This window comes from Haliotis rufescens, unplaced genomic scaffold (genome assembly GCF_023055435.1).
Source record: "Haliotis rufescens isolate VD_foot unplaced genomic scaffold, xgHalRufe1.0.p SCAF_6, whole genome shotgun sequence".
NCBI lineage: Eukaryota > Metazoa > Mollusca > Gastropoda > Lepetellida > Haliotidae > Haliotis > Haliotis rufescens.
The window spans coordinates 47,040,408-47,065,986 of record NW_025964334.1 but is presented as its reverse complement, the minus strand read 5'-3'; the positions used below and the strand labels follow the sequence as shown (position 1 = coordinate 47,065,986).

Genomic DNA, 25,579 nt, shown 5'->3' with positions numbered 1-25,579 from the left:
CTTGTTCCACCACCATGAATACCTTGTTCCACCACTATCAATACCTTGTTCCACCACCATCAATACCTTGTTCCACCCCCATCAATACCTTGTTCCACCACCATGAATACCTTGTTCCACCACCATCAATACCTTGTTCCACCACTATCAATACCTTGTTCCACCACTACCAATACCTTGTTCCACCACCATCAATACCTTGTTCCACCACCATCAATACCTTGTTCCACCACCATCAATACCTTGTTCCACCACTATCAATACCTTGTTCCACCACTATCAATACCTTGTTCCACCACCATCAATACCTTGTTCCACCACCATCAATACCTTGTTCCACCACCATCAATACCTTGTTCCACCACTATCAATACCTTGTTCCACCACCATGAACACCTTGTTCCACCACTATCAATACCTTGTTCCACCACCATCAATACCTTGTTCCACCACCATGAATACCTTGTTCCACCACCATCAATACCTTGTTCCACCACCATCAATACCTTGTTCCACCACCATCAATACCTTGTTCCACCACTACCAATACCTTGTTCCACCACCATCAATACCTTGTTCCACCACCATGAATACCTTGTTCCACCACCATCAATACCTTGTTCCACCACCATCAATACCTTGTTCCACCACCATCAATACCTTGTTCCACCACCATCAATACCTTGTTCCACAACCATCAATACCTTGTTCCACCACCATGAATACCTTGTTCCACCACTATCAATACCTTGTTCCACCACCATCAATACCTTGTTCCACCCCCATCAATACCTTGTTCCACCACCATGAATACCTTGTTCCACCACCATCAATACCTTGTTCCACCACTATCAATACCTTGTTCCACCACTACCAATACCTTGTTCCACCACCATCAATACCTTGTTCCACCACCATCAATACCTTGTTCCACCACCATCAATACCTTGTTCCACCACTATCAATACCTTGTTCCACCACTATCAATACCTTGTTCCACCACCATCAATACCTTGTTCCACCACCATCAATACCTTGTTCCACCACCATCAATACCTTGTTCCACCACTATCAATACCTTGTTCCACCACCATGAACACCTTGTTCCACCACTATCAATACCTTGTTCCACCACCATCAATACCTTGTTCCACCACCATGAATACCTTGTTCCACCACCATCAATACCTTGTTCCACCACCATCAATACCTTGTTCCACCACCATCAATACCTTGTTCCACCACCATCAATACCTTGTTCCACCACTACCAATACCTTGTTCCACCACCATCAATACCTTGTTCCACCACCATGAATACCTTGTTCCACCACCATCAATACCTTGTTCCACCACCATCAATACCTTGTTCCACCACCATCAATACCTTGTTCCACCACCATCAATACCTTGTTCCACCACCTTGTTCCACCACCATGAATACCTTGTTCCACCACCATCAATACCTTGTTCCACCACTATCAATACCTTGTTCCACCACTATCAATACCTTGTTCCACCACTATCAATACCTTGTTCCACCACCATCAATACCTTGTTCCACCACCATCAATACCTTGTTCCACCACTATCAATACCTTGTTCCACCACCATCAATACCTTGTTCCACCACCATCAATACCTTGTTCCACCACCATCAATACCTTGTTCCACCACCATCAATACCTTGTTCCACAACCATGAATACGTTGTTCCACCACTACCAATACCTTGTTCCACCACTATGAATACCTTGTTCCACCACCATCAATACCTTGTTCCACCACCATCAATACCTTGTTCCACCACCATCAATACCTTGTTCCACCACTATCAATACCTTGTTCCACCACCATCAATACCTTGTTCCACCACCATCAATACCTTGTTCCACCACCATCAATACCTTGTTCCACCACTATCAATACCTTGTTCCACCACTATCAATACCTTGTTCCACCACTATCAATACCTTGTTCCACCACTATCAATACCTTGTTCCACCACTATGAATACTTTGTTCCACCACTATCAATATCAATACCTTGTTCCACTACCATCAATACCTTGTTCCACCACTATCAATACCTTGTTCCACCACTATCAATACAATGTTCTACCACTATCAATACCTTGTTCCACCACTATCAATATCAATACCTTGTTCCACTACCATCAATACCTTGTTCCATTATTTTCAATACCTTTTTCTACCACTATCAGCACCATTGCTCCACCATCAATACCTTATTCATCTACTATCAATACCTTTTTCCAACACCTTATTCCAATAAAATCAACACCATGGTTCCACTATCAATACCTTGTTCCACTACTATCAATACCTTTTTCCAACACTACCAACAACTTGTTCCACTAATATCAACACCGTTGCCCCACCACTATCAGTACTCTTGTTCTACCACACCTCGTTCCTAGTGCCCAAAGGGGGCACGGTTGGCCCAGTCGTCTGGGGCCCCGCGATTCGCTGTGCAGTGTTGCGTCACTTGGGCACGCCAGAAACCTATGATTGTGGGTTCGAATCCCGGTTCGCCCCGATTATGTTTCTAGGTTTGTCAGCACCATACCCGTGCTCCTGGGTTTCACCGAAGTGGTAAACGTCTGAGACCTGCATCACTTCGGGCTTTCCTCCCTCATTAAGCTGACACGCCGTGATTTGACTGGAATACTGTTAAAAGCGGCGTTAATAAACCAACGCAGATTTGAGTTCTGATCGGTGTCGGAGACTGCTATACATGTAGATGTGGTCACTCGTAGTGTCTTGCAGTTCACCAACAATGAAGGGATCTAACTTGTACAGACATGTAGACATTGTGACGTAAAGAGGGTTAACGTCGCGGTAAAGATTATTTATATATCGACTTGCATGCACGTGAGTATTTGCTATATCAGGACTTGAAGGAACCTACGTAAATACTTCGAGTTATCGACACAACCGAAAAGAAGGAATACGCAGGGACCAAACTTTTACTTCGGGACAACCGCAAGTTCGACACTCTTAGGTTCGACACAACGGTGTTTAACTGTATGTCGTTTACATAGTGATAGCCATCTGATAGAGCATGCCGCAGTTTAACATGGATACCCGATTCACACACATTATACTGACTACGAGCCAGCCAGCCAGCCCTTGTTTTAACCCTTCAATGCCAAGCGTCAGCCAGAGTAACAACAAATATCATCGTTTTGGTATGACGCGGCCAGGGGATCGAACTACGATCGTGTTTTATCGTACCCCGCCAGTGTGGTTCATGTTATCAACCACTGGTTTTCCCGTCCCAGACTCGATTAGTTACTTGCTACCGTGATGGATCTTGAACATAGCTTGTGGCTGGTTAACTCGCATTCAATCACACAAACACACACAAATATTTCAAGTGCAGATGGACTTAAAAAGGTGACAATCCACAACTACCCATTACTTGCTGACCTATATTATCAAACAAAAGTAGATTGCGGCCCATGCTGACCTCAGTGGGTATGTTTGTTTTGCGAAGTAATATTTTTTTCTGGGAGTGGCGTCCACATGAAACTGAAAACCTTATCGAACCGGATTTTCAAGTTCAGTACTCAATGAAGTAATTGAACAGACTCGATCTGTGGGCAGAGGAAAACGTCCTGTTTTTCCCATCTAATCCAACTTTCACGAAGTCAATCACGACTCGGACCAAACGGGTTTTTGAGAAATGTTTCTCAATTATTTATTTATTGATAGAGTCGTCACTGAGCTGGACGCTAAAGTCCATTCTTCTGGGGTCAAACAGGAGCTAGGGAAGACTGCCATTATCACACTACGCCCACACATATACACACGTAGAGTCATTGAGTATATGGCTGTGACAATGCTGTTAACTTGACGACAGTGATAGGAAACACTCAGAAGGGTATATTTAAGTAGACTGACGCGCAAGGGCACTTGTTTAAGGGTCTCTGATGTTCAATACCCGAGGTGGAATACTAGTATACGGCCATGGGATGTTTTACCAATGTTGTCTTCGTTGCGAGTATTGTCCTGCTTAGCACGTTACCCTCAAAACAACAAGGTAAGTCAATGTGGTGCAACGTTCAGATCCGGTTTTCAGGTGAAAATCCTTAAATTAAATCAACATTGAAGGTAATAATAGACAGTGTAACCATGTGAACCCAAAGTCCTTGAGACAATCGAATATAAATACACAGACCATAACATATCTGTTGTCTCCAACCGTGATATGTCTGGAATGTTGATAAAAGTGTTGTTAAGACATATCCACTCACTACCGCCATACCACTACTGCTGTCTAAAGTGATATTAGGTGGTTCATTTGTCTTAGGCGCCTGAACTCGGTTCATCGGGTGTCTTTTGGGAGTGCCAGAACCTTGGATCGTAGGTTGGAATCCCGGTTCCAGGTTTGTCCGCTCTGTTCTCGTGCTCGTGGGTTTCGGCAAAGCGATACACGTCTAAGATCTGAATCACTACGGGATTTCCCCCAACATCAAGGTGACAGGACATGATATAACTGGGAAATTGTTGTAACTCACTCACTCACTCACTCACTCACTCACTCACTCGTAAGACCGGTAACATGGTTGATTGCATATCATCGTATCACAATTGCGTTGATCTAATTGCTCGTAATGTCAATTACAGGATCTTCTGGTCCAGTGGCGACTATTTACAGACCGACGTCATATAGCTGTAGTGGAATATTGCTGAGTGCGGCATTAAATAAGAAACGACCAATTACTACGTTTCGACATTTAAATCATGAAAACACAATCATAGTCAAATTATTGAATGGACATGATGGCTTCATCCATGATCAAGTTTTTTTATATTCGTTCTTTATTTAGGTAACGTTCGCAGCAGAAGAGCGACAGTGAGTACTTTACCCTACTTCCTGTGCACTACCTCTCTACATAGACGTAAATCTGTAATTCCAGGTGAAGAAAAAAATGCACCCAAGTTTGGTGGTGGCTAAAATGAAACAAACAGGAAATGGTAATTCGATGGTGATGTGTTAGATACGGGTATCAAAGTTGTGTTTTGGAGCTTAGGTCTGCAGTGTTTCGGCGTCTGTAACAGCCTGGTGACGTTGTAGTATTTGTCAAATCCAATTGCAGGACTCTTGCCTCGTGCGGCGTGAAACATTATTCGTTCGTGTCTGAAACTAACTCACACAATAAAACGCCGATGCGGTGTTATTGCCCTAAATGCTAATAATTTGTTGTGGCAGTTTGTGATGACTGTTAGGGTTAACATACGGAGGAACAAAATATACACCCATGCTTGGGCCATCATTAAATATATCCCTGTATATGTATGGAACTGGAATTAGGGTATTTAACACAGTGAATCAAATGATAACATATGTATAGACGGTAATTTCGAAGTCTACTTGTAAGGTTTGAAAGAGGTTACTGAAAGCAATACATTTGTACTGTTAAGGTTTACAACTGAACGAGATGTATTTCGTGCATATGCACATCATCGATGTCCATTCCCTGAGGTTAAAGTCGGAACAATTAAAGTTCGAACCATCGAACCAAATATTACCAACAAAGTGCCGCGACCTTTGTGTCCAGAGGATTCCATACGCAGCTAAATTATTGAAGGGTTACCTGTAAACTATCTGACAGAAAAAAAACAGTAAAAAGGCTTTGAAGCGATATTTTTGTCATCCTATTGCCATCTGCTACCTAGAATCTTGTTGGAAACTACGTGTTCTTTGCATCAAGTGCAGATAATGTCTATTGTACGGTGGCCCATAAGGGACATGGAGTCTGTTTTTCAATATTTTGATGTTAACTTACTTTTTTCTTAACCTTTTGCAAATTAACACAATCTTCCATACAAATATGTGATAAATCATGTATAAAAACATCCGAAAACATAGAAAATGTACTTTTAAGTAGCTTTTAAGTCGCTGAAATGTGAAGTGAAAATGTCAAAAACTAAAATGGAAATGTCAAAAACCAAAACGAAAAGGTCAAAAACTAAAATGAAAATGTCAAAAACACAAAACGAAAATGTCCAAAACTAAAATGAATTCACAGAAAACTATTTCCACCGCGGTGTAAATATTATCACCGCGGTGGAAATAGTTTTCACCTCGGTGTAAATATTATCACCGCGAGGGAAATAGTTTTCACCTCGGTGTAAATATTATCACCGCGGTGGAAATAGTTTTCTGTATTTTCATTTTAGTTTTTGACATTTTCGTTTTGTGTTTTTGACATTTTCATTTTAGTTTTTGACATTTTCGTTTCGTTTTTCAGCGATTCAATATCTTCTTTACACATGATTTATCACATATTTGTAAGACAAATCGTGTTAATTTGCAAAAGGTTACGATAATAGTAGGTGAAATATCAAAATATGGAAAAACAGACTCCATGTCCCTTATGGGCCACCGTACTATTGGTTGTGTCAGTGTTTTCATGCTGTTGTATGCGATATCTTTGTTTGCATATTGTTACATTAATGCTGTCAAAAGCGTTCAGCATCATGTGGGCTTAAATGGCGATAGGTTTTGTTTGGATAGCCAGGATGGCTCCAATTCTACCATAGATATCCATATGCTTGACCCTATAGGGATCGACCATTGGATATTCTGGGAGAAGTGTAGTGGGGTTATCGACGAAAGAATAAATTGTCCCCGAAATTTCTTGAAAAAAATACTTAATTTTTGCTTGAGACTGTTGAAACATAAGAAAATGGTCCAGTTGCAAGTTGCATTTGGCTTATTATACCGTGACAAAATATTTAGTCTCATGGGTTTAATTGTAAAAAAAGGGGGCACGGGTGGCCCAGTCGTCTAAGGCGCCGCGATTCGCTGTGCAGAGCTGCGTTCCTTGGGCACGCCAGAAACCTATGATTGTGGGTTCGAATCCCGGTTCGCCCCGATTATATTTCTAGGTTTGTCAGCACCATACCCGTGCTCGTGGGTTTCGTGGGTGATAAACGTCTGAAACCTGCATAACTTCGGGCTATCCTCCCACATTAAGCTGACACGCCGCGATATAACTGGAATACAGTTAAAAGCGGCGTTAAACCAAACTCACTCACTCACTGTAAAAATAAATAAATAAATGTCCCGGAATATATAGTTGCGTTGAGACTATTTGACTTCCCAGGCATGTGATGTCCGCTACTCCTCCCTACGGGCCGACCACACCATGTGTCTGACGGACAGTCCAGTCGCCACCCCAGTCATTCTCACCCCTCAGCAGCAGCAGGACATTGTGGACAGACACAACTACCATCGGGCCAACACGCCGGGAGCTTCCAGCATGCTCGCTGTTGTAAGTTGGCTACAGTTTATAGGTAGATCTAGTTAAAGTGAGCAGGGGGCACAGTCTACGGTGCCGCATTTCACTACATTTAAGTTCGTCCACTAGCCCTGCCAGGTTCCGGTGGTGAGTTCGAGTCCCGTAGCCGTCCCGATTATGACTGTGGTCTACGCCATACTCGTACGCGTGGGCTCTGTCTACCACGACGAACAGTGAAACGCTGCAATAGCTGCAAGATTGCTGAAGCGGTGTAAACTTAAGCAATATTCACTAACTCGTCTACGACATGCGAATAATTTACATGCATTTATAGAACTGAAATGCTGTTCAAATCAGCATTAAACCCATCTCACTCACTTTCGTTTGAACGGTCTGATGTTCTCGCAATTACAATGTCCAAGGATATGGGTTGACCCATGTAGCAGACATAAACTTTGGTTATATTTCTAGGCATAACTAAAAGGTATGATCACTTGACTGTATTTATGTACATCGTGATCGTGACGACGACCCGTTATTTTCAAATCCGAATCATTCCAGACGAGAAGAGATTACAATCCTGACGGAGTCGATATACGTACACTTTTTTACATTTTTTTCTGATGTTTTAGAATTCCCTTATTGGATAAAAATTATTTGGGTACATACTTTGTACGTCTGCCTGTGTAACTGTTCTCTCATCTCTTACTTCTAAATGAAGGGGCGGTGGAGTAGCCCAGTGGTTAAAGCGTTCGCTCGTCACGCCGAAGACCCGGGCTCGATTCCCGACATATGGGTGCATTGTGTGAAGCCCATTTCTGGTGTCCCCGCCGTGATATTGTTGGAATTTTGCTAAAAGCGGTGTAAAACCCCACTCCCTCACAACAGTATTCCTTATGCTTGTTTAGGATCCATGTTCATTTCATAATAATGCCCTACGATCAGCCATTTTGTTTTTTATATATGTTTTATTCTTTGCATAATCTGTGTGCATTTACCACCATTGTAAACTCCATTGTCAATTTTAATTCTTTCGGCGATGAATGTTGTGCCGACTCAAAGGATGTCACCGATGTTCCACTTATTTTGAGAGTCAGTTTAAAACGTAGGGTTGTTCAATTTCCTCTTTTTCTGTTCGAACCCGCCCGTAACCCCTCATGTGAAAGGTATGGGATCACGGATGCCTGTATATCAACATGACACCAGTTAATGACAAATGTCATGTCATTGTAGGTTTGGGATGAGGATATTGCTGTTGTCGCCGCCAAGTGGGCTAGGCAGTGCACAAATGGGCACGAAAGCACGCCTTTGAAACGAAGTATACCAAGTAGGTCTACAAGGAAGATACCGTTGAGAACGATCTTCATAAACAGCCTTTACACTCCATGCATACAATGTTCCGACAATTCGTGAACAAATATTTACCATCTGCCTATGCTAGTGATTACTGCTTCATAATGTACACATATACAGGTATAAGACTGTACAATGCAATACTTAAATATTGTTATCGGCTCCAATCTTATACAATCAGATCTCTCACTCTGATTGCATCCTGATCTGCCAAACGCTTTACCATTGGCCCCTTCTCAATAGCAAAACACAGCTCGCACAGTGCGGCCCAAGGCTGGCAGTTTGAAAATGAAGCCGAATCGTTTTAGAAGCCTGATATCTTATTGGTTCGAACCCCTTGTATACACATGTACCTAATATTGAACCACAGTTCGCCTAAACGACCCGACGTTATCTTCATTGGACAGTGTGTCAGACTTGACAGAGGGCGGTATCGAATCGTTAAATATCCGATCGTTATCGGTTATTGGGCAACGTGTTACCGCCTACCACCTGCGTCATCTTGAGTTTTCAAACAGCATTAAATGACCAGGCCATGATGTGACGAAGCGACACATAAAGACTGCTTTAAACCTCACTTCTCACGATGTGGTTGCGTCAAAATACTGAATACAATTCGTTCTTCTTGTTTTTTCGTTTAACGCCACACTCACTAATATTCCAGGTATACGACGGCGGTCTGTAAATAATCGAGTCTGGACCAGACAATCCAGTTATTGACATCATGAGCATCGATCCACGCAATTGGGTACGATGACATGCATCAAGCAAGTCAGCAAGCCTGACCATCCGATCCCGTTAGTCGCCTCTAACATTTCTAAGTAGTGCATGCTCCTCTTTGACAACCCCCATGGGGACACTGGTTATACAAGGTCCCTAGAAACCTGTACTGGTTGTAAGAGGCGACCGAACTGATCGGGTGGTCAGGCTCGGTGTATTGGTTGATAGTGTGTCATTGTACCCCGGGGAACGTAGCTCACAATATCGACCACTGGGTTGCCCGGTCCAGACTGGATTATCTTCAGACCGCCGTCATTTAGCTGGAATATTGGTGAGTGCGGAGTTAAACAATAAACAAACAAACAAACAACCTACAATGGATTTGGCAAGTTACAATGAGTATTAGCTGGTTGGGAAGGACCAACCATTGTCTTATTCACACGATATCACTGTTTCAACACAGATTAGTACCGTTATAACATCACTTTCCCCCTCCAGCCCTGCCGGGGATATCTCTGGGTCAGAACGTGGGGTCGGGCTGGCCATCCTTCTTGTCCCTCATCACAGATGGCTGGTACGCCGAGGTCGCCTGGTTCCGATATGGCGTCGGTTCCGTCAACGGCTCTGACGTCAGACATTACACCCAGGTACTCAGAGACGCTAAAACTTACCAGTACACACAAAATATCAATGTATACACTTTCCCTCTTTCCAATAGATGACCTTTTTACGTTGATAATACCTTGTGATTTTATTCAAAGGTGTTTAAAACCGGCGATAAACCTAACGTCACACAACGGCCACCTTGGCCATACTGCCACAGGCTTCTACCGCCTCGTGGGTGAACCTACTGCATACCTCTGTTGAATGATAAACAATTCTGAAACCAGTGCTGATATGATACTTTGTTTTCATATAATCGTGATGGCAGATTTATAACATTTCACAGATAACCAACGACTTCGTGTCAAGAATAGGGTGTGGGCAAGCTATGTGTAGCTTCCAAGGCTTCCAGACACCGTTCTATGTGTGTAACTACGCCAGGGGGTAAGTACGTTGTATAACCGAGCACAGGAATTCCCTGCGCGTTTCGAATTTATCCCCATTGCAACGCCTTTTTGCTTATAAGTGGCGTCTTTATTTGGATAAGATGTGCTCGGTGATTGTGCTGTGTCATCGCACCCCGACGCCTGCCTTCACTGACTTTCAGTGATCCATTCATACAAATGTCGCAATATTTTGCCTTATGCGCCCAATAAAATCTGTTGCGGAAGATAATTAATACTCATCATTTTCTAGCGTTGACGTTTGATAATTACACTGTTTATTTCAATGACTGATTTGTTTCGCTGCGACTCAATTATTTAAGGACCGATATAAGTGGAATAGTATTTATTTCGACAAACAAAACCTAGTATATAATAGTATACACGTTGTTAGATATTACCTATTTAATTATCTCGACTAGCATTTATTATTGAATTTAATCACAGTAAAGGTGTCGTATACCAAAAGAAATGACAGTTTCAATAGAATGCTGGCGTTGTTGTCGTTGCAGACAAGGTTACAACGAGCTTTCCAAGCCGTACTGTTCTAGCAGTGACCCCGCCGCTATCTGCCCCGTCTGTTTGTCCACAACATCCCAAGGCCTTTGCGGTTAGTATTACATCCTGTTTAAATTTTGTTGGCGTTGCTGATCTTATTAATTGTGCACTCTTAAAAAAAGTGTCTTAGGCGCATGTTGACGATGACGTGTATTGAGTTCACCCCACAGTTGCTCTATCGGGTTCATATCCGGAGATCTGGAAGGACATGGCAAGACATTGACGTTTGAATTATAAAGCAAGGGCAAAGTGACACGCGTTGTGTGTGGTGTAGCGTTGTCGTGTTGAAATAACTTCTGTCGGTTGATAATCGGAAAAAGGTGACGTTAAAGAAGTTGTTCGATGTACCGATTTGCTGTCAGATTCCCCCGAACCACCACCAAGTCAGATCACCGTGTGTAGGATATGGCTCCCCACACCATCATACTTCAGCCACCGAATATGCCGACCTGTCGAACGCAGTTCGGTGTAAAACGTTCATTTCGACGTCGGTAGATTTATCACTGAACCAGACTCGCCTCCAGTTCTCAGAGGCCATGCCTGTACGGTGTTGCTCCATCGCATACGTTGTCGTCGATGCAAACGTCTCAATACCGGGACAAATACCGGTCTTCTGGGTCTAATTCCCACCTCTCGCAGACGACACCTGAATGTTTGGTCCGATACGCTCCTCAAACCAGGCATATGTCCTGCAGTGTCGGTGACAGTAGCATGTCGATGACGTAGATAACAGACCGAATGTAGCCATCTTGTGCAAGGATGGTGACTCTTGATCTACCACTTCTTGGACGATCTAGGGTTGAATTGAGGCGGGTATACCGATCCCAGAAACGAGATATGGTGGTCTGGTGTACATTGAATTGACGTGCAACTGCAGACTGGGACTCTCCGGCTTCAAGGCGTCCTATGGCGATGTTGCGATTGGCGGCATTCACTATTGGCACGAAGCCAACAAACGTTTGACAAAATGACCTTTTATAGTCATTGTCACTGCACGTGATTGTCAAACTTGCACGTGCATTCTGCTGCTCTTGAATTAATTTCCATGACATTTTCGTGCAGTCTTATAAAAATTGTTGTTTAAAGTTTGAAACGAGTTAAGTTAACGCACTTGTGACAAATATCATCTTATAACAAATATTGCATTTGTATTGAATGTTTCATGAATAAACAAAATCAACGTTATCAGTATGTCCTTAGCGTTTCTTTTTTTGAAGAGTGTATATTCGTTGTAGTTCATGTTTTCTTTGATATATTTGGAGTTTGACCGTTGCTGACACAGCTAATCACAATTATTTCTATTTTAAGATTGCTCCGGGAAAGTGTGTATGAACTCTGGGAATCTAGACCAGTCGCGATGTCAGTGCCAGTGTCCAACTAGCGGCTACTTTACAGGGGCATCTTGTGAAACATGTGAGTAAAGGCAGTGTACTGGTACTGTGGTAGAGGAGGGGCGTTGCTTGGCGGGTTTGCACTGTGATAAAGACAGTATATGCCAAAAAGGGGCAATGCTTCACGGGTTGGTACTGTCGTAAAGATGGTCTATGTTAAGAAGGGGCAATGCTTGACAAGTGATACTTTAGTTAGGAGGGTATATGTTAAGAAGGGGCAATGCTTGACAAGTGATACTTTAGTAAGGAGCGTATATGTTAAGAATGGGGAATGCTTGACAAGTTATACTTTAGTAAGGAGCGTATATGTCAAGAAGTGGCAATGCTTGACAAGTGATACTTTAGTAAAGAGCGTATATGTTAAGAAGAGGCAATGCTTGACAAGTGATACTTTAGTTAGGAGGGTATATGTTAAGAAGAGGCAATGCTTGACAAGTGATACTTTAGTAAGGAGGGTATATGTTAAGAAGGAGCAATGCTTGACAAGTGATACTTTAGTAAGGAGGGTATATGTCAAGAAGGGGCAATGCTTGACAAGTGATACGTTAGTAAGGAGGGTATATGTCAAGAAGGGGCAATGCTTGACGCATTGATGCAAGGTCAAGGTGAAGACGTGATTGGTCCAATGGGTGAAACTGAGACATTGTATGTGTGATTAGGGCAACCGGAAACTGCTTTAGACTCAAGAAACAAACAAACCGATGTTTAAAAGACTTGAACCAAACATGCTGGAACTGCCATTACCCTGAGGCCAGTCCCAGTTTAATGCTAATATATAGTACTCGAACTCGTGTATCATGACTTTTTAAATACATCACATATAATAACATAATTATTTATCTCTAATAATACAATTTTCACTTCACGGAAAAGTTAGACAGTGATGACCCTGTCCTAAAGTTTATAATGGAAATAATTTAATTAAATTGATCAACAAATCAAAACAAGAAACGTCAGGGATCAGATAATCGTTCCCCGACATGACATTCTCATGGTGTGTTGTAATGCGTGTACAATGTGTGTTCCAACCCAAGTGGCGTGTCCTTCTGTTGACCGGCCCTTCTGTAGCGACCCACGTCTGTGCGAGGTGTACACCAACTTCCCCTACGACTGCCCTAACCTGTGCGGGACGTGCCCGAGAAGTGAGTCCATAGTTTACATCGTCTCCAGTGATTCATACAAACGTTGTTTAATACACAACACGTCAAACCTGAATTATGAAACTGTTTATGTAGTGACTTTCAATTGAACTCAAGTGCAATCTCATTTCTATAAACACTAGTGCAACTTATTCTGTTTTATCTGAATTTGTATGTATTGGATGTATTTCAGCTTGTAACAAGGTTTGTGAGAACGGAGGAACCCAGAACACCATGCCCTGCTTGTGTCACTGTCCACCTGGCTACACCGGGGATCTCTGTCAAACACCCGGTACGTATGTCTGTGTCACTGTCCACCTGGCTACACCGGGGATCTCTGTCAGACACCCAGTACGTATGTCTGTGTCACTGTCCACCTGGCTACACCGGGGATCTCTGTCAAACACCCGGTACGTATGTCTGTGTCACTTTCGATCTGGCTACACCGAGGATCTCTGTCAGACACCCAGTACGTAAGTCTGTGTCACTGTCCACCTGGCTACACCGGGGATCTCTGTCAGACACCGACTACGTATGTCTGAGTCACTGTCCACCGGGGATCTCTGTCAGACACCCAGTACGTATGTCTGTGTCACTGTCCACCTGGCTACACCGGGGATCTCTGTCAAACACCCGGTACGTATGTCTGTGTCACTGTCGATCTGGCTACACCGAGGATCTCTGTCAGACACCCAGTACGTAAGTCTGTGTCACTGTCCACCTGGCTACACCGGGGATCTCTGTCAGACACCGACTACGTATGTCTGAGTCACTGTCCACCGGGGATCTCTGTCAGACACCCAGTACGTATGTCTGTGTCACTGTCCACCTGGCTACACCGGGGATCTCTGTCAGACACCCGGTATGTATGTCTGTGTCACTGTCCACTCGGGATCTCTGTCAGACACCCAGTACGTATGTCTGTGTCACTGTCCACTCGGGATCTCTGTCAGACACCCAGTACGTATGTCTGTGTCACTGTCCACTCGGGATCTCTGTCAGACACCCAGTACGTATGTCTGTGTCACTGTCCACTCGGGATCTCTGTCAGACACCCAGTACGTATGTCTGTGTCACTGTCCACTCGGGATCTCTGTCAGACACCCAGTACGTATGTCTGTGTCACTGTCCACTCGGGATCTCTGTCAGACACCCAGTACGTATGTCTGTGTCACTGTCCACTCGGGATCTCTGTCAGAAATCCAATACGTATGTTTGAGTCACTGTCCACCGGTGATCTCTGTCAGACACCCAGTGTATCCACTCGGGATCTCTGTCAATGTACTGTCCATATGTAAAAGAGTTTGAAATGTAGCATAATGAGGTTTCTTGTAATAATATGCAACAACGAGACAAACGTTCATAACATTTTAGTGATGAACTGCTGCTTTTCTCCAACACTTGGGGACATAGGTGGCCCAGTTGTTTAAGACGTCGCAATTCGCTTTTCAGAGCAACCAGAAACCTTAGATTGTGGGTTTGAATCCTAGCTCGCCCCGATTATGTTTCTGGGTTTGTCAGCATCGTACCCGTGCTCGTGGGTTTCACCAAAGTGGTAAATGTCTGAGACCTGCATCACTTCGGGCCGCTATCCCAACTCATTCACTCACTCTCTAACACTTGTTTGACTAGCTGATGAGAACTCATTTTAAAGCAACAAACTGGCAATTCGGTAAACTACGAGATCAATAAATCTAATTACTTTTTTAACGTTCCGTGATGTATTACTGTGATATACCTATTCAGGCATAGATTAATATTATGTTTATATTATGTTCATTTAAGGTTTTTCTTTAAGTGAGTGTTGTTCCGATATATCACTAACTTTTCCCTGGATTGAAAAACAAAGATTCAGATGACTCTGACCTCAGTTTCAGCATCTGCCGTGAACGGCGGATGGGGGCAGTGGGGGGCGTGGAACACGGCCTCTGTCCCCTGCCCTGTTTCCTGCGGCAACTTGGCCTACAAGACCACCTCGAGAACCAGGGTGTGTGACAGCCCCGCCCCTTCTGACGGGGGTCGTGAGTGTGTGGGAGAGGCGAGACAGGCGAGACAGGAGAGCTGTAGACTGACTACACCATGTCCTGGTAAGCCCTCCCTAGGTACGGTCAATAATCCAGTCAAATTCTAATCCGGGTTTGTATGGGGACCAGATATATTTTCAGGTAGAGCTGCAAAACGTGATTAAAAAAGATAAAACTGTGGTCCTATTAAATGTTTTTTGTTAGAAAACACCTTGCAGCATTCTATTTTTGGTGGCAGACAATTTTGTTTTGTTTTTTGACAGCCTGAAGCATAATTATTTTTTTAAAGCATTTTCTGGGACAATATATTTTTTTCTGATATTGTCCCCAAATCAAGTTAAGAATAGCATGTATTGTGAATGCATTTACCAAGTGGAGTAAAATGTGTAATGCAAACCGTGGCCTATTTTTCTGCGCCGTTGCTGAAAAACCTGTTTCTCAAGTAGTGTGATAAAGAAACTAGTAGCCTCAATGTGGACAGGTCAAATGTTTGACTGCTGCAAATATTTCTATATAAAGACAACGCCTACATCTTTAGTGGGTTGATATTTAAGTTAAGAGATCGCTTAATGCCTGTCTGTCACGAACAGCGACACAGACATTATGAAGTACTGTCGACAGAGACGCTACTGAAGGACTGCCAAAACAGACAGTAAAGAATGTATTAATTAAAAAACTTTCCACACAGACAAGTTAAAATACGAACGATGTACAAACGTACACCATGCGCCTCGTATAAAAGAAAAAGATATATGAGTGCCTGCCATCACGAGATTGTATGCCCTACAACTACATCTCTTCATCACCCATGAATCCATTCTGGCCTTACAACCCGTGAATACATATGGCCCTACATCACCCTCGAATACATTACGGTCCTTCATCACACGTGTATACATGTGGCCCTTCACTACCCGGAAATACTTACGGTCCTTCACCACCCGTGAATACATACTGTCCTCCATCCCCCGTGAATACATACTGTCTTTCACCACCCGTGAATACATACTGTCCTCCATCCCCCGTGAATACATACTGTCTTTCACCACCCGTGAATACATACGGCCCTTCATCACCCGGGAATACATACTGTTTTTCACCACTCGTGAATACGTACGGCTCTTTATCACCCGGGAATACATACTGTTTTTCACCACCCGTGAATACATACTGTCTTTCACCACTCGTGAATACATACGGCCCTTCATCACTCGTGAATACATACTGTCTTTCACCACTCGTGAATACATACGGCCCTTCATCACTCGTGAATACATACTGTTTTTCACCACTCGTGAATACGTACGGCTCTTTATCACCCGGGAATACATACTGTTTTTCACCACCCGTGAATACATACTGTCTTTCACCACTCGTGAATACATACGGTCCTTCATCACCCGTGAATACATACTGTCCTCCATCCCCCGTGAATACATACTGTCTTTCACCACCCGTGAATACATACTGTCCTCCATCCCCCGTGAATACATACTGTCTTTCACCACCCGTGAATACATACGGCCCTTCATCACCCGGGAATACATACTGTTTTTCACCACTCGTGAATACATACGGCCCTTCATCACTCGTGAATACATACTGTCTTTCACCACTCGTGAATACATACGGCCCTTCATCACCCGGGAATACATACTGTTTTTCACCACTCGTGAATACATACGGCCCTTCATCACCCGTGAATACATACTGTCCTTCATCCCCCGTGAATACATACTGTCTTTCACCACCCGTGTATACAAACTGTCCTCCATCCCCCGTGAATACATACCGTCTTTCACCACCCGTGAATACATACTGTCCTTTATCACCCGTGAAGACATACTATCTTTCACCACCCGTGAATACATACTGTCCTCCATCCCCCGTGAATACATACTGTCTTTCACCACTCGTGAATACATACTGTCCTTTATCACCCGTGAAGACATACTGTCTTTCACCACTCGTGAATACATACGGCCCTTCATCACTCGTGAATACATACTGTCTTTCACCACTCGTGAATACATACGGCCCTTCATCACCCGGGAATACATACTGTTTTTCACCACCCGTGAATACATACTGTCCTCCATCCCCCGTGAATACATACGGCCCTTCATCACTCGTGAATACATACTGTCTTTCACCACTCGTGAATACATACGGCCCTTCATCACCCGGGAATACATACTGTTTTTCACCACTCGTGAATACATACGGCCCTTCATCACCCGGGAATACATACTGTCTTTCACCACCCGTGAATACATACTGTCCTTTATCACCCGTGAATACATACTGTCCTTCATCACCCGTGAATACATACTGTCCTCCATCCCCCGTGAATACATACTGTTTTTACCACCCGTGAATACATACTGTCTTTCATCACCCGTGAATACATACTGTCTTTCATCACCCGTGAATACATACTGTCCTTCATCACCCGTGAATACATACTGTCTTTCATCACCCGTGAATACATACTGTCCTTCATCACCCGTGTATACATACTGTCTTTCACCACTCGTGAATACATACTGTCTTTCACCACCCGTGAATACATACTGTCTTTCACCACCCGTGAATACATACTGTCTTTCATCACCCGTGTATACATACTGTCCTCCATCACCCGTGAATACATACTGTCTTTCACCACTCGTGAATACATACTGTCCTTTATCACCCGTGAAGACATACTGTCTTTCACCACTCGTGAATACATACGGCCCTTCATCACCCGTGAATACATACTGTCCTTCATCACCCGTGAATACATACTGTCCTTCATCACCCGTGTATACATACTGTCTTTCACCACTCGTGAATACATACTGTCTTTCACCACCCGTGAATACATACTGTCTTTCATCACCCGTGAATACATACTGTCTTTCACCACCCGTGAATACATACTGTCTTTCATCACCCGTGAATACATACTGTCCTTCATCACCCGTGTATACATACTGTCTTTAACCACCCGTGAATACATACGGCCCTTCATCACCCGGGAATACATACTGTTTTTCACCACTCGTGAATACGTACGGCTCTTTATCACCCGGGAATACATACTGTTTTTCACCACCCGTGAATACATACTGTCTTTCACCACTCGTGAATACATACTGTCTTTCACCACCCGTGAATAGTGAATACATACTGTCCTTCATCACCCGTGAATACATACTGTCCTTCATCACCCGTGTATACATACTGTTTTTACCACCCGTGAATACATACTGTCTTTCACCACCCGTGAATACATACTGTCTTTCATCACCCGTGAATACATACTGTCCTTCATCACCCGTGTATACATACTGTCTTTCACCACTCGTGAATACATACTGTCTTTCACCACCCGTGAATACATACTGTCTTTCACCACCCGTGAATACATACTGTCTTTCATCACCCGTGTATACATACTGTCCTCCATCACCCGTGAATACATACTGTCTTTCACCACTCGTGAATACATACTGTCCTTTATCACCCGTGAAGACATACTGTCTTTCACCACTCGTGAATACATACGGCCCTTCATCACTCGTGAATACATACTGTTTTTCACCACTCGTGAATACATACGGCCCTTCATCACCCGTGAATACATACTGTTTTTCACCACTCGTGAATACATACGGCCTTTCATCACCCGTGAATACATACTGTCTTTCATCACTCGTGAATACATACTGTCCTTCATCACCCTTGAAAACATAATTTTCTTCATCACCCGTGAATACATTCTGTCTTTCATCACCCGTGAATACATAATGTCTTTCACCACCCGTGGATACACACGGCCCTTCATCACCCGGGAATACATACTGTCTTTCACCACCCGTGAAAACTTACTGTCCTTTATCACCCGTGAATACATACTGTCCTTCATCACCCGTGAATACATACTGTCCTCCATCCCCCGTGAATACATACTGTCTTTCACCACCCGTGAATACATACTGTCCTCCATCCCCCGTGAATACATACTGTCTTTCACCACCCGTGAATACATACGGCCCTTCATCACCCGGGAATACATACTGTTTTTCACCACTCGTGAATACATACGGCCCTTCATCACTCGTGAATACATACTGTCTTTCACCACTCGTGAATACATACGGCCCTTCATCACCCGGGAATACATACTGTTTTTCACCACTCGTGAATACATACGGCCCTTCATCACCCGTGAATACATACTGTCCTTCATCCCCCGTGAATACATACTGTCTTTCACCACCCGTGTATACAAACTGTCCTCCATCCCCCGTGAATACATACCGTCTTTCACCACCCGTGAATACATACTGTCCTTTATCACCCGTGAAGACATACTATCTTTCACCACCCGTGAATACATACTGTCCTCCATCCCCCGTGAATACATACTGTCTTTCACCACTCGTGAATACATACTGTCCTTTATCACCCGTGAAGACATACTGTCTTTCACCACTCGTGAATACATACGGCCCTTCATCACTCGTGAATACATACTGTCTTTCACCACTCGTGAATACATACGGCCCTTCATCACCCGGGAATACATACTGTTTTTCACCACCCGTGAATACATACTGTCCTCCATCCCCCGTGAATACATACGGCCCTTCATCACTCGTGAATACATACTGTCTTTCACCACTCGTGAATACATACGGCCCTTCATCACCCGGGAATACATACTGTTTTTCACCACTCGTGAATACATACGGCCCTTCATCACCCGGGAATACATACTGTCTTTCACCACCCGTGAATACATACTGTCCTTTATCACCCGTGAATACATACTGTCCTTCATCACCCGTGAATACATACTGTCCTCCATCCCCCGTGAATACATACTGTTTTTACCACCCGTGAATACATACTGTCTTTCATCACCCGTGAATACATACTGTCTTTCATCACCCGTGAATACATACTGTCCTTCATCACCCGTGAATACATACTGTCTTTCATCACCCGTGAATACATACTGTCCTTCATCACCCGTGTATACATACTGTCTTTCACCACTCGTGAATACATACTGTCTTTCACCACCCGTGAATACATACTGTCTTTCACCACCCGTGAATACATACTGTCTTTCATCACCCGTGTATACATACTGTCCTCCATCACCCGTGAATACATACTGTCTTTCACCACTCGTGAATACATACTGTCCTTTATCACCCGTGAAGACATACTGTCTTTCACCACTCGTGAATACATACGGCCCTTCATCACCCGTGAATACATACTGTCCTTCATCACCCGTGAATACATACTGTCCTTCATCACCCGTGTATACATACTGTCTTTCACCACTCGTGAATACATACTGTCTTTCACCACCCGTGAATACATACTGTCTTTCATCACCCGTGAATACATACTGTCTTTCACCACCCGTGAATACATACTGTCTTTCATCACCCGTGAATACATACTGTCCTTCATCACCCGTGTATACATACTGTCTTTAACCACCCGTGAATACATACGGCCCTTCATCACCCGGGAATACATACTGTTTTTCACCACTCGTGAATACGTACGGCTCTTTATCACCCGGGAATACATACTGTTTTTCACCACCCGTGAATACATACTGTCTTTCACCACTCGTGAATACATACTGTCTTTCACCACCCGTGAATAGTGAATACATACTGTCCTTCATCACCCGTGAATACATACTGTCCTTCATCACCCGTGTATACATACTGTTTTTACCACCCGTGAATACATACTGTCTTTCACCACCCGTGAATACATACTGTCTTTCATCACCCGTGAATACATACTGTCCTTCATCACCCGTGTATACATACTGTCTTTCACCACTCGTGAATACATACTGTCTTTCACCACCCGTGAATACATACTGTCTTTCACCACCCGTGAATACATACTGTCTTTCATCACCCGTGTATACATACTGTCCTCCATCACCCGTGAATACATACTGTCTTTCACCACTCGTGAATACATACTGTCCTTTATCACCCGTGAAGACATACTGTCTTTCACCACTCGTGAATACATACGGCCCTTCATCACTCGTGAATACATACTGTTTTTCACCACTCGTGAATACATACGGCCCTTCATCACCCGTGAATACATACTGTTTTTCACCACTCGTGAATACATACGGCCTTTCATCACCCGTGAATACATACTGTCTTTCATCACTCGTGAATACATACTGTCCTTCATCACCCTTGAAAACATAATTTTCTTCATCACCCGTGAATACATTCTGTCTTTCATCACCCGTGAATACATAATGTCTTTCACCACCCGTGGATACACACGGCCCTTCATCACCCGGGAATACATACTGTCTTTCACCACCCGTGAAAACTTACTGTCCTTTATCACCCGTGAATACATACTGTCCTTCATCACCCGTGAATACATACTGTCCTCCATCCCCCGTGAATACATACTGTCTTTCACCACCCGTGAATACATACTGTCCTCCATCCCCCGTGAATACATACTGTCTTTCACCACCCGTGAATACATACGGCCCTTCATCACCCGGGAATACATACTGTTTTTCACCACTCGTGAATACATACGGCCCTTCATCACTCGTGAATACATACTGTCTTTCACCACTCGTGAATACATACGGCCCTTCATCACCCGGGAATACATACTGTTTTTCACCACTCGTGAATACATACGGCCCTTCATCACCCGTGAATACATACTGTCCTTCATCCCCCGTGAATACATACTGTCTTTCACCACCCGTGTATACAAACTGTCCTCCATCCCCCGTGAATACATACCGTCTTTCACCACCCGTGAATACATACTGTCCTTTATCACCCGTGAAGACATACTATCTTTCACCACCCGTGAATACATACTGTCCTCCATCCCCCGTGAATACATACTGTCTTTCACCACTCGTGAATACATACTGTCCTTTATCACCCGTGAAGACATACTGTCTTTCACCACTCGTGAATACATACGGCCCTTCATCACTCGTGAATACATACTGTCTTTCACCACTCGTGAATACATACGGCCCTTCATCACCCGGGAATACATACTGTTTTTCACCACCCGTGAATACATACTGTCCTCCATCCCCCGTGAATACATACGGCCCTTCATCACTCGTGAATACATACTGTCTTTCACCACTCGTGAATACATACGGCCCTTCATCACCCGGGAATACATACTGTTTTTCACCACTCGTGAATACATACGGCCCTTCATCACCCGGGAATACATACTGTCTTTCACCACCCGTGAATACATACTGTCCTTTATCACCCGTGAATACATACTGTCCTTCATCACCCGTGAATACATACTGTCCTCCATCCCCCGTGAATACATACTGTTTTTACCACCCGTGAATACATACTGTCTTTCATCACCCGTGAATACATACTGTCTTTCATCACCCGTGAATACATACTGTCTTTCATCACCCGTGAATACATACTGTCTTTCATCACCCGTGAATACATACTGTCCTTCATCACCCGTGTATACATACTGTCTTTCACCACTCGTGAATACATACTGTCTTTCACCACCCGTGAATACATACTGTCTTTCACCACCCGTGAATACATACTGTCTTTCATCACCCGTGTATACATACTGTCCTCCATCACCCGTGAATACATACTGTCTTTCACCACTCGTGAATACATACTGTCCTTTATCACCCGTGAAGACATACTGTCTTTCACCACTCGTGAATACATACGGCCCTTCATCACCCGTGAATACATACTGTCCTTCATCACCCGTGAATACATACTGTCCTTCATCACCCGTGTATACATACTGTCTTTCACCACTCGTGAATACATACTGTCTTTCACCACCCGTGAATACATACTGTCTTTCATCACCCGTGAATACATACTGTCTTTCACCACCCGTGAATACATACTGTCTTTCATCACCCGTGAATACATACTGTCCTTCATCACCCGTGTATACATACTGTCTTTAACCACCCGTGAATACATACGGCCCTTCATCACCCGGGAATACATACTGTTTTTCACCACTCGTGAATACGTACGGCTCTTTATCACCCGGGAATACATACTGTTTTTCACCACCCGTGAATACATACTGTCTTTCACCACTCGTGAATACATACTGTCTTTCACCACCCGTGAATAGTGAATACATACTGTCCTTCATCACCCGTGAATACATACTGTCCTTCATCACCCGTGTATACATACTGTTTTTACCACCCGTGAATACATACTGTCTTTCACCACCCGTGAATACATACTGTCTTTCATCACCCGTGAATACATACTGTCCTTCATCACCCGTGTATACATACTGTCTTTCACCACTCGTGAATACATACTGTCTTTCACCACCCGTGAATACATACTGTCTTTCACCACCCGTGAATACATACTGTCTTTCATCACCCGTGTATACATACTGTCCTCCATCACCCGTGAATACATACTGTCTTTCACCACTCGTGAATACATACTGTCCTTTATCACCCGTGAAGACATACTGTCTTTCACCACTCGTGAATACATACGGCCCTTCATCACTCGTGAATACATACTGTTTTTCACCACTCGTGAATACATACGGCCCTTCATCACCCGTGAATACATACTGTTTTTCACCACTCGTGAATACATACGGCCTTTCATCACCCGTGAATACATACTGTCTTTCATCACTCGTGAATACATACTGTCCTTCATCACCCTTGAAAACATAATTTTCTTCATCACCCGTGAATACATTCTGTCTTTCATCACCCGTGAATACATAATGTCTTTCACCACCCGTGGATACACACGGCCCTTCATCACCCGGGAATACATACTGTCTTTCACCACCCGTGAAAACTTACTGTCCTTTATCACCCGTGAATACATACTGTCCTTCATCACCCGTGAATACATACTGTCCTCCATCCCCCGTGAATACATACTGTTTTTACCACCCGTGAATACATACTGTCTTTCACCACCCGTGAATACATACTGTCTTTCATCACCCGTGTATACATACTGTCCTTCACCACTCGTGAATACATACTGTTCAAAGCGGCGTCAAAGCTAGTTCTTTCACTCACTCACGCATTCACTAAGGAACGTGTCGTTGTGGATGTACACACTCTGGCGTCACATCTTCCATATGAAAGGTAGGTAATATTCTCTACGTCTGTCTACGAAACTCATTGCAGCTGACTCGAAACCATATCGCATGTTTGAATGCTAATTTACCCGTGAAGATTCGGAATAGAATTAAAATATGTCTTCAGCAGCCCATGCTTGTCGTAAGAGGCGACTTAAGGGATCGGGTGGTAAGGCTCGCTGACTTGGTTGATGCATGTCATCGTATCCCATTGGTTGATGCATGTCATCGTATCCAAGTTGCGTGGATCGATGCTTATGAATCAATCACTGTACTGTCTGGTCCAGACTCGATTATAATACATACCGCCGTCATATAGCTGGAATATTGCTGAGTGCGGCTTTAAACAACAAACAAACTCGCAAAGTGTTACAGCTTTTGATGATATATTTGTATTTCAGTGAACGGTGGGTTGTCGTTGTGGTCGGCGTGGGACGGGTCTCAATGTACCAGGACATGCGGGATGCTGGTAACCCGCATCTTCACGAGAACGAGGTCCTGCACGGCTCCATCTCCTCAGTTTGGCGGCGCTGATTGCGCGGGGACTGTGTTCGAAACAGCGCTCAGGAACTGTGGCTTGTCAGAATGTCCAAGTAATGAAAGGAGTGTTGCATTCAAATAACAGTAGAATTATGATAAAATCAGTCTGTGTGAAAATCTTGATATAATATTACAAATACACTTCTTCTGTAGTATCCATTATGTTCACAGTAGAAACAATATAAATTGTTAAAATCTATATTTTAAAATAAAAATAATCGTTCACTGGACCTGCCGGATGTTCTGAAAAAATTCAGTGTTTAAGCAAGTGTTTCCTAAAATCATCCCTTAACATGGTTCTTGTTGAGGGTGTCATCACGTGGATTCACCGACTCTCCCACC

At 43.6% G+C, this 25,579-nt stretch overlaps 1 protein-coding gene across 1 annotated transcript in view; it reads left to right on the top strand.

The window, feature by feature from the left end:
* Positions 1-3,817: 3,817 nt before the first annotated feature.
* The window catches only part of LOC124142966 (SCO-spondin-like), a 34,370-nt gene continuing 12,608 nt past the window's right edge, over positions 3,818-25,579 (top strand). Inside the window, exons 1-12 of the mRNA XM_048386530.1 lie at positions 3,818-4,063; positions 4,854-4,879; positions 7,137-7,304; positions 8,505-8,598; positions 9,843-9,991; positions 10,294-10,391; positions 10,903-11,000; positions 12,257-12,361; positions 13,374-13,481; positions 13,672-13,770; positions 15,350-15,565; positions 25,099-25,290. Coding sequence (XP_048242487.1) covers positions 3,991-4,063; positions 4,854-4,879; positions 7,137-7,304; positions 8,505-8,598; positions 9,843-9,991; positions 10,294-10,391; positions 10,903-11,000; positions 12,257-12,361; positions 13,374-13,481; positions 13,672-13,770; positions 15,350-15,565; positions 25,099-25,290 — 1,426 coding nt within the window. The 5' untranslated portion in view covers positions 3,818-3,990. The remainder of the gene's footprint in view (positions 4,064-4,853; positions 4,880-7,136; positions 7,305-8,504; positions 8,599-9,842; positions 9,992-10,293; positions 10,392-10,902; positions 11,001-12,256; positions 12,362-13,373; positions 13,482-13,671; positions 13,771-15,349; positions 15,566-25,098; positions 25,291-25,579) is intronic.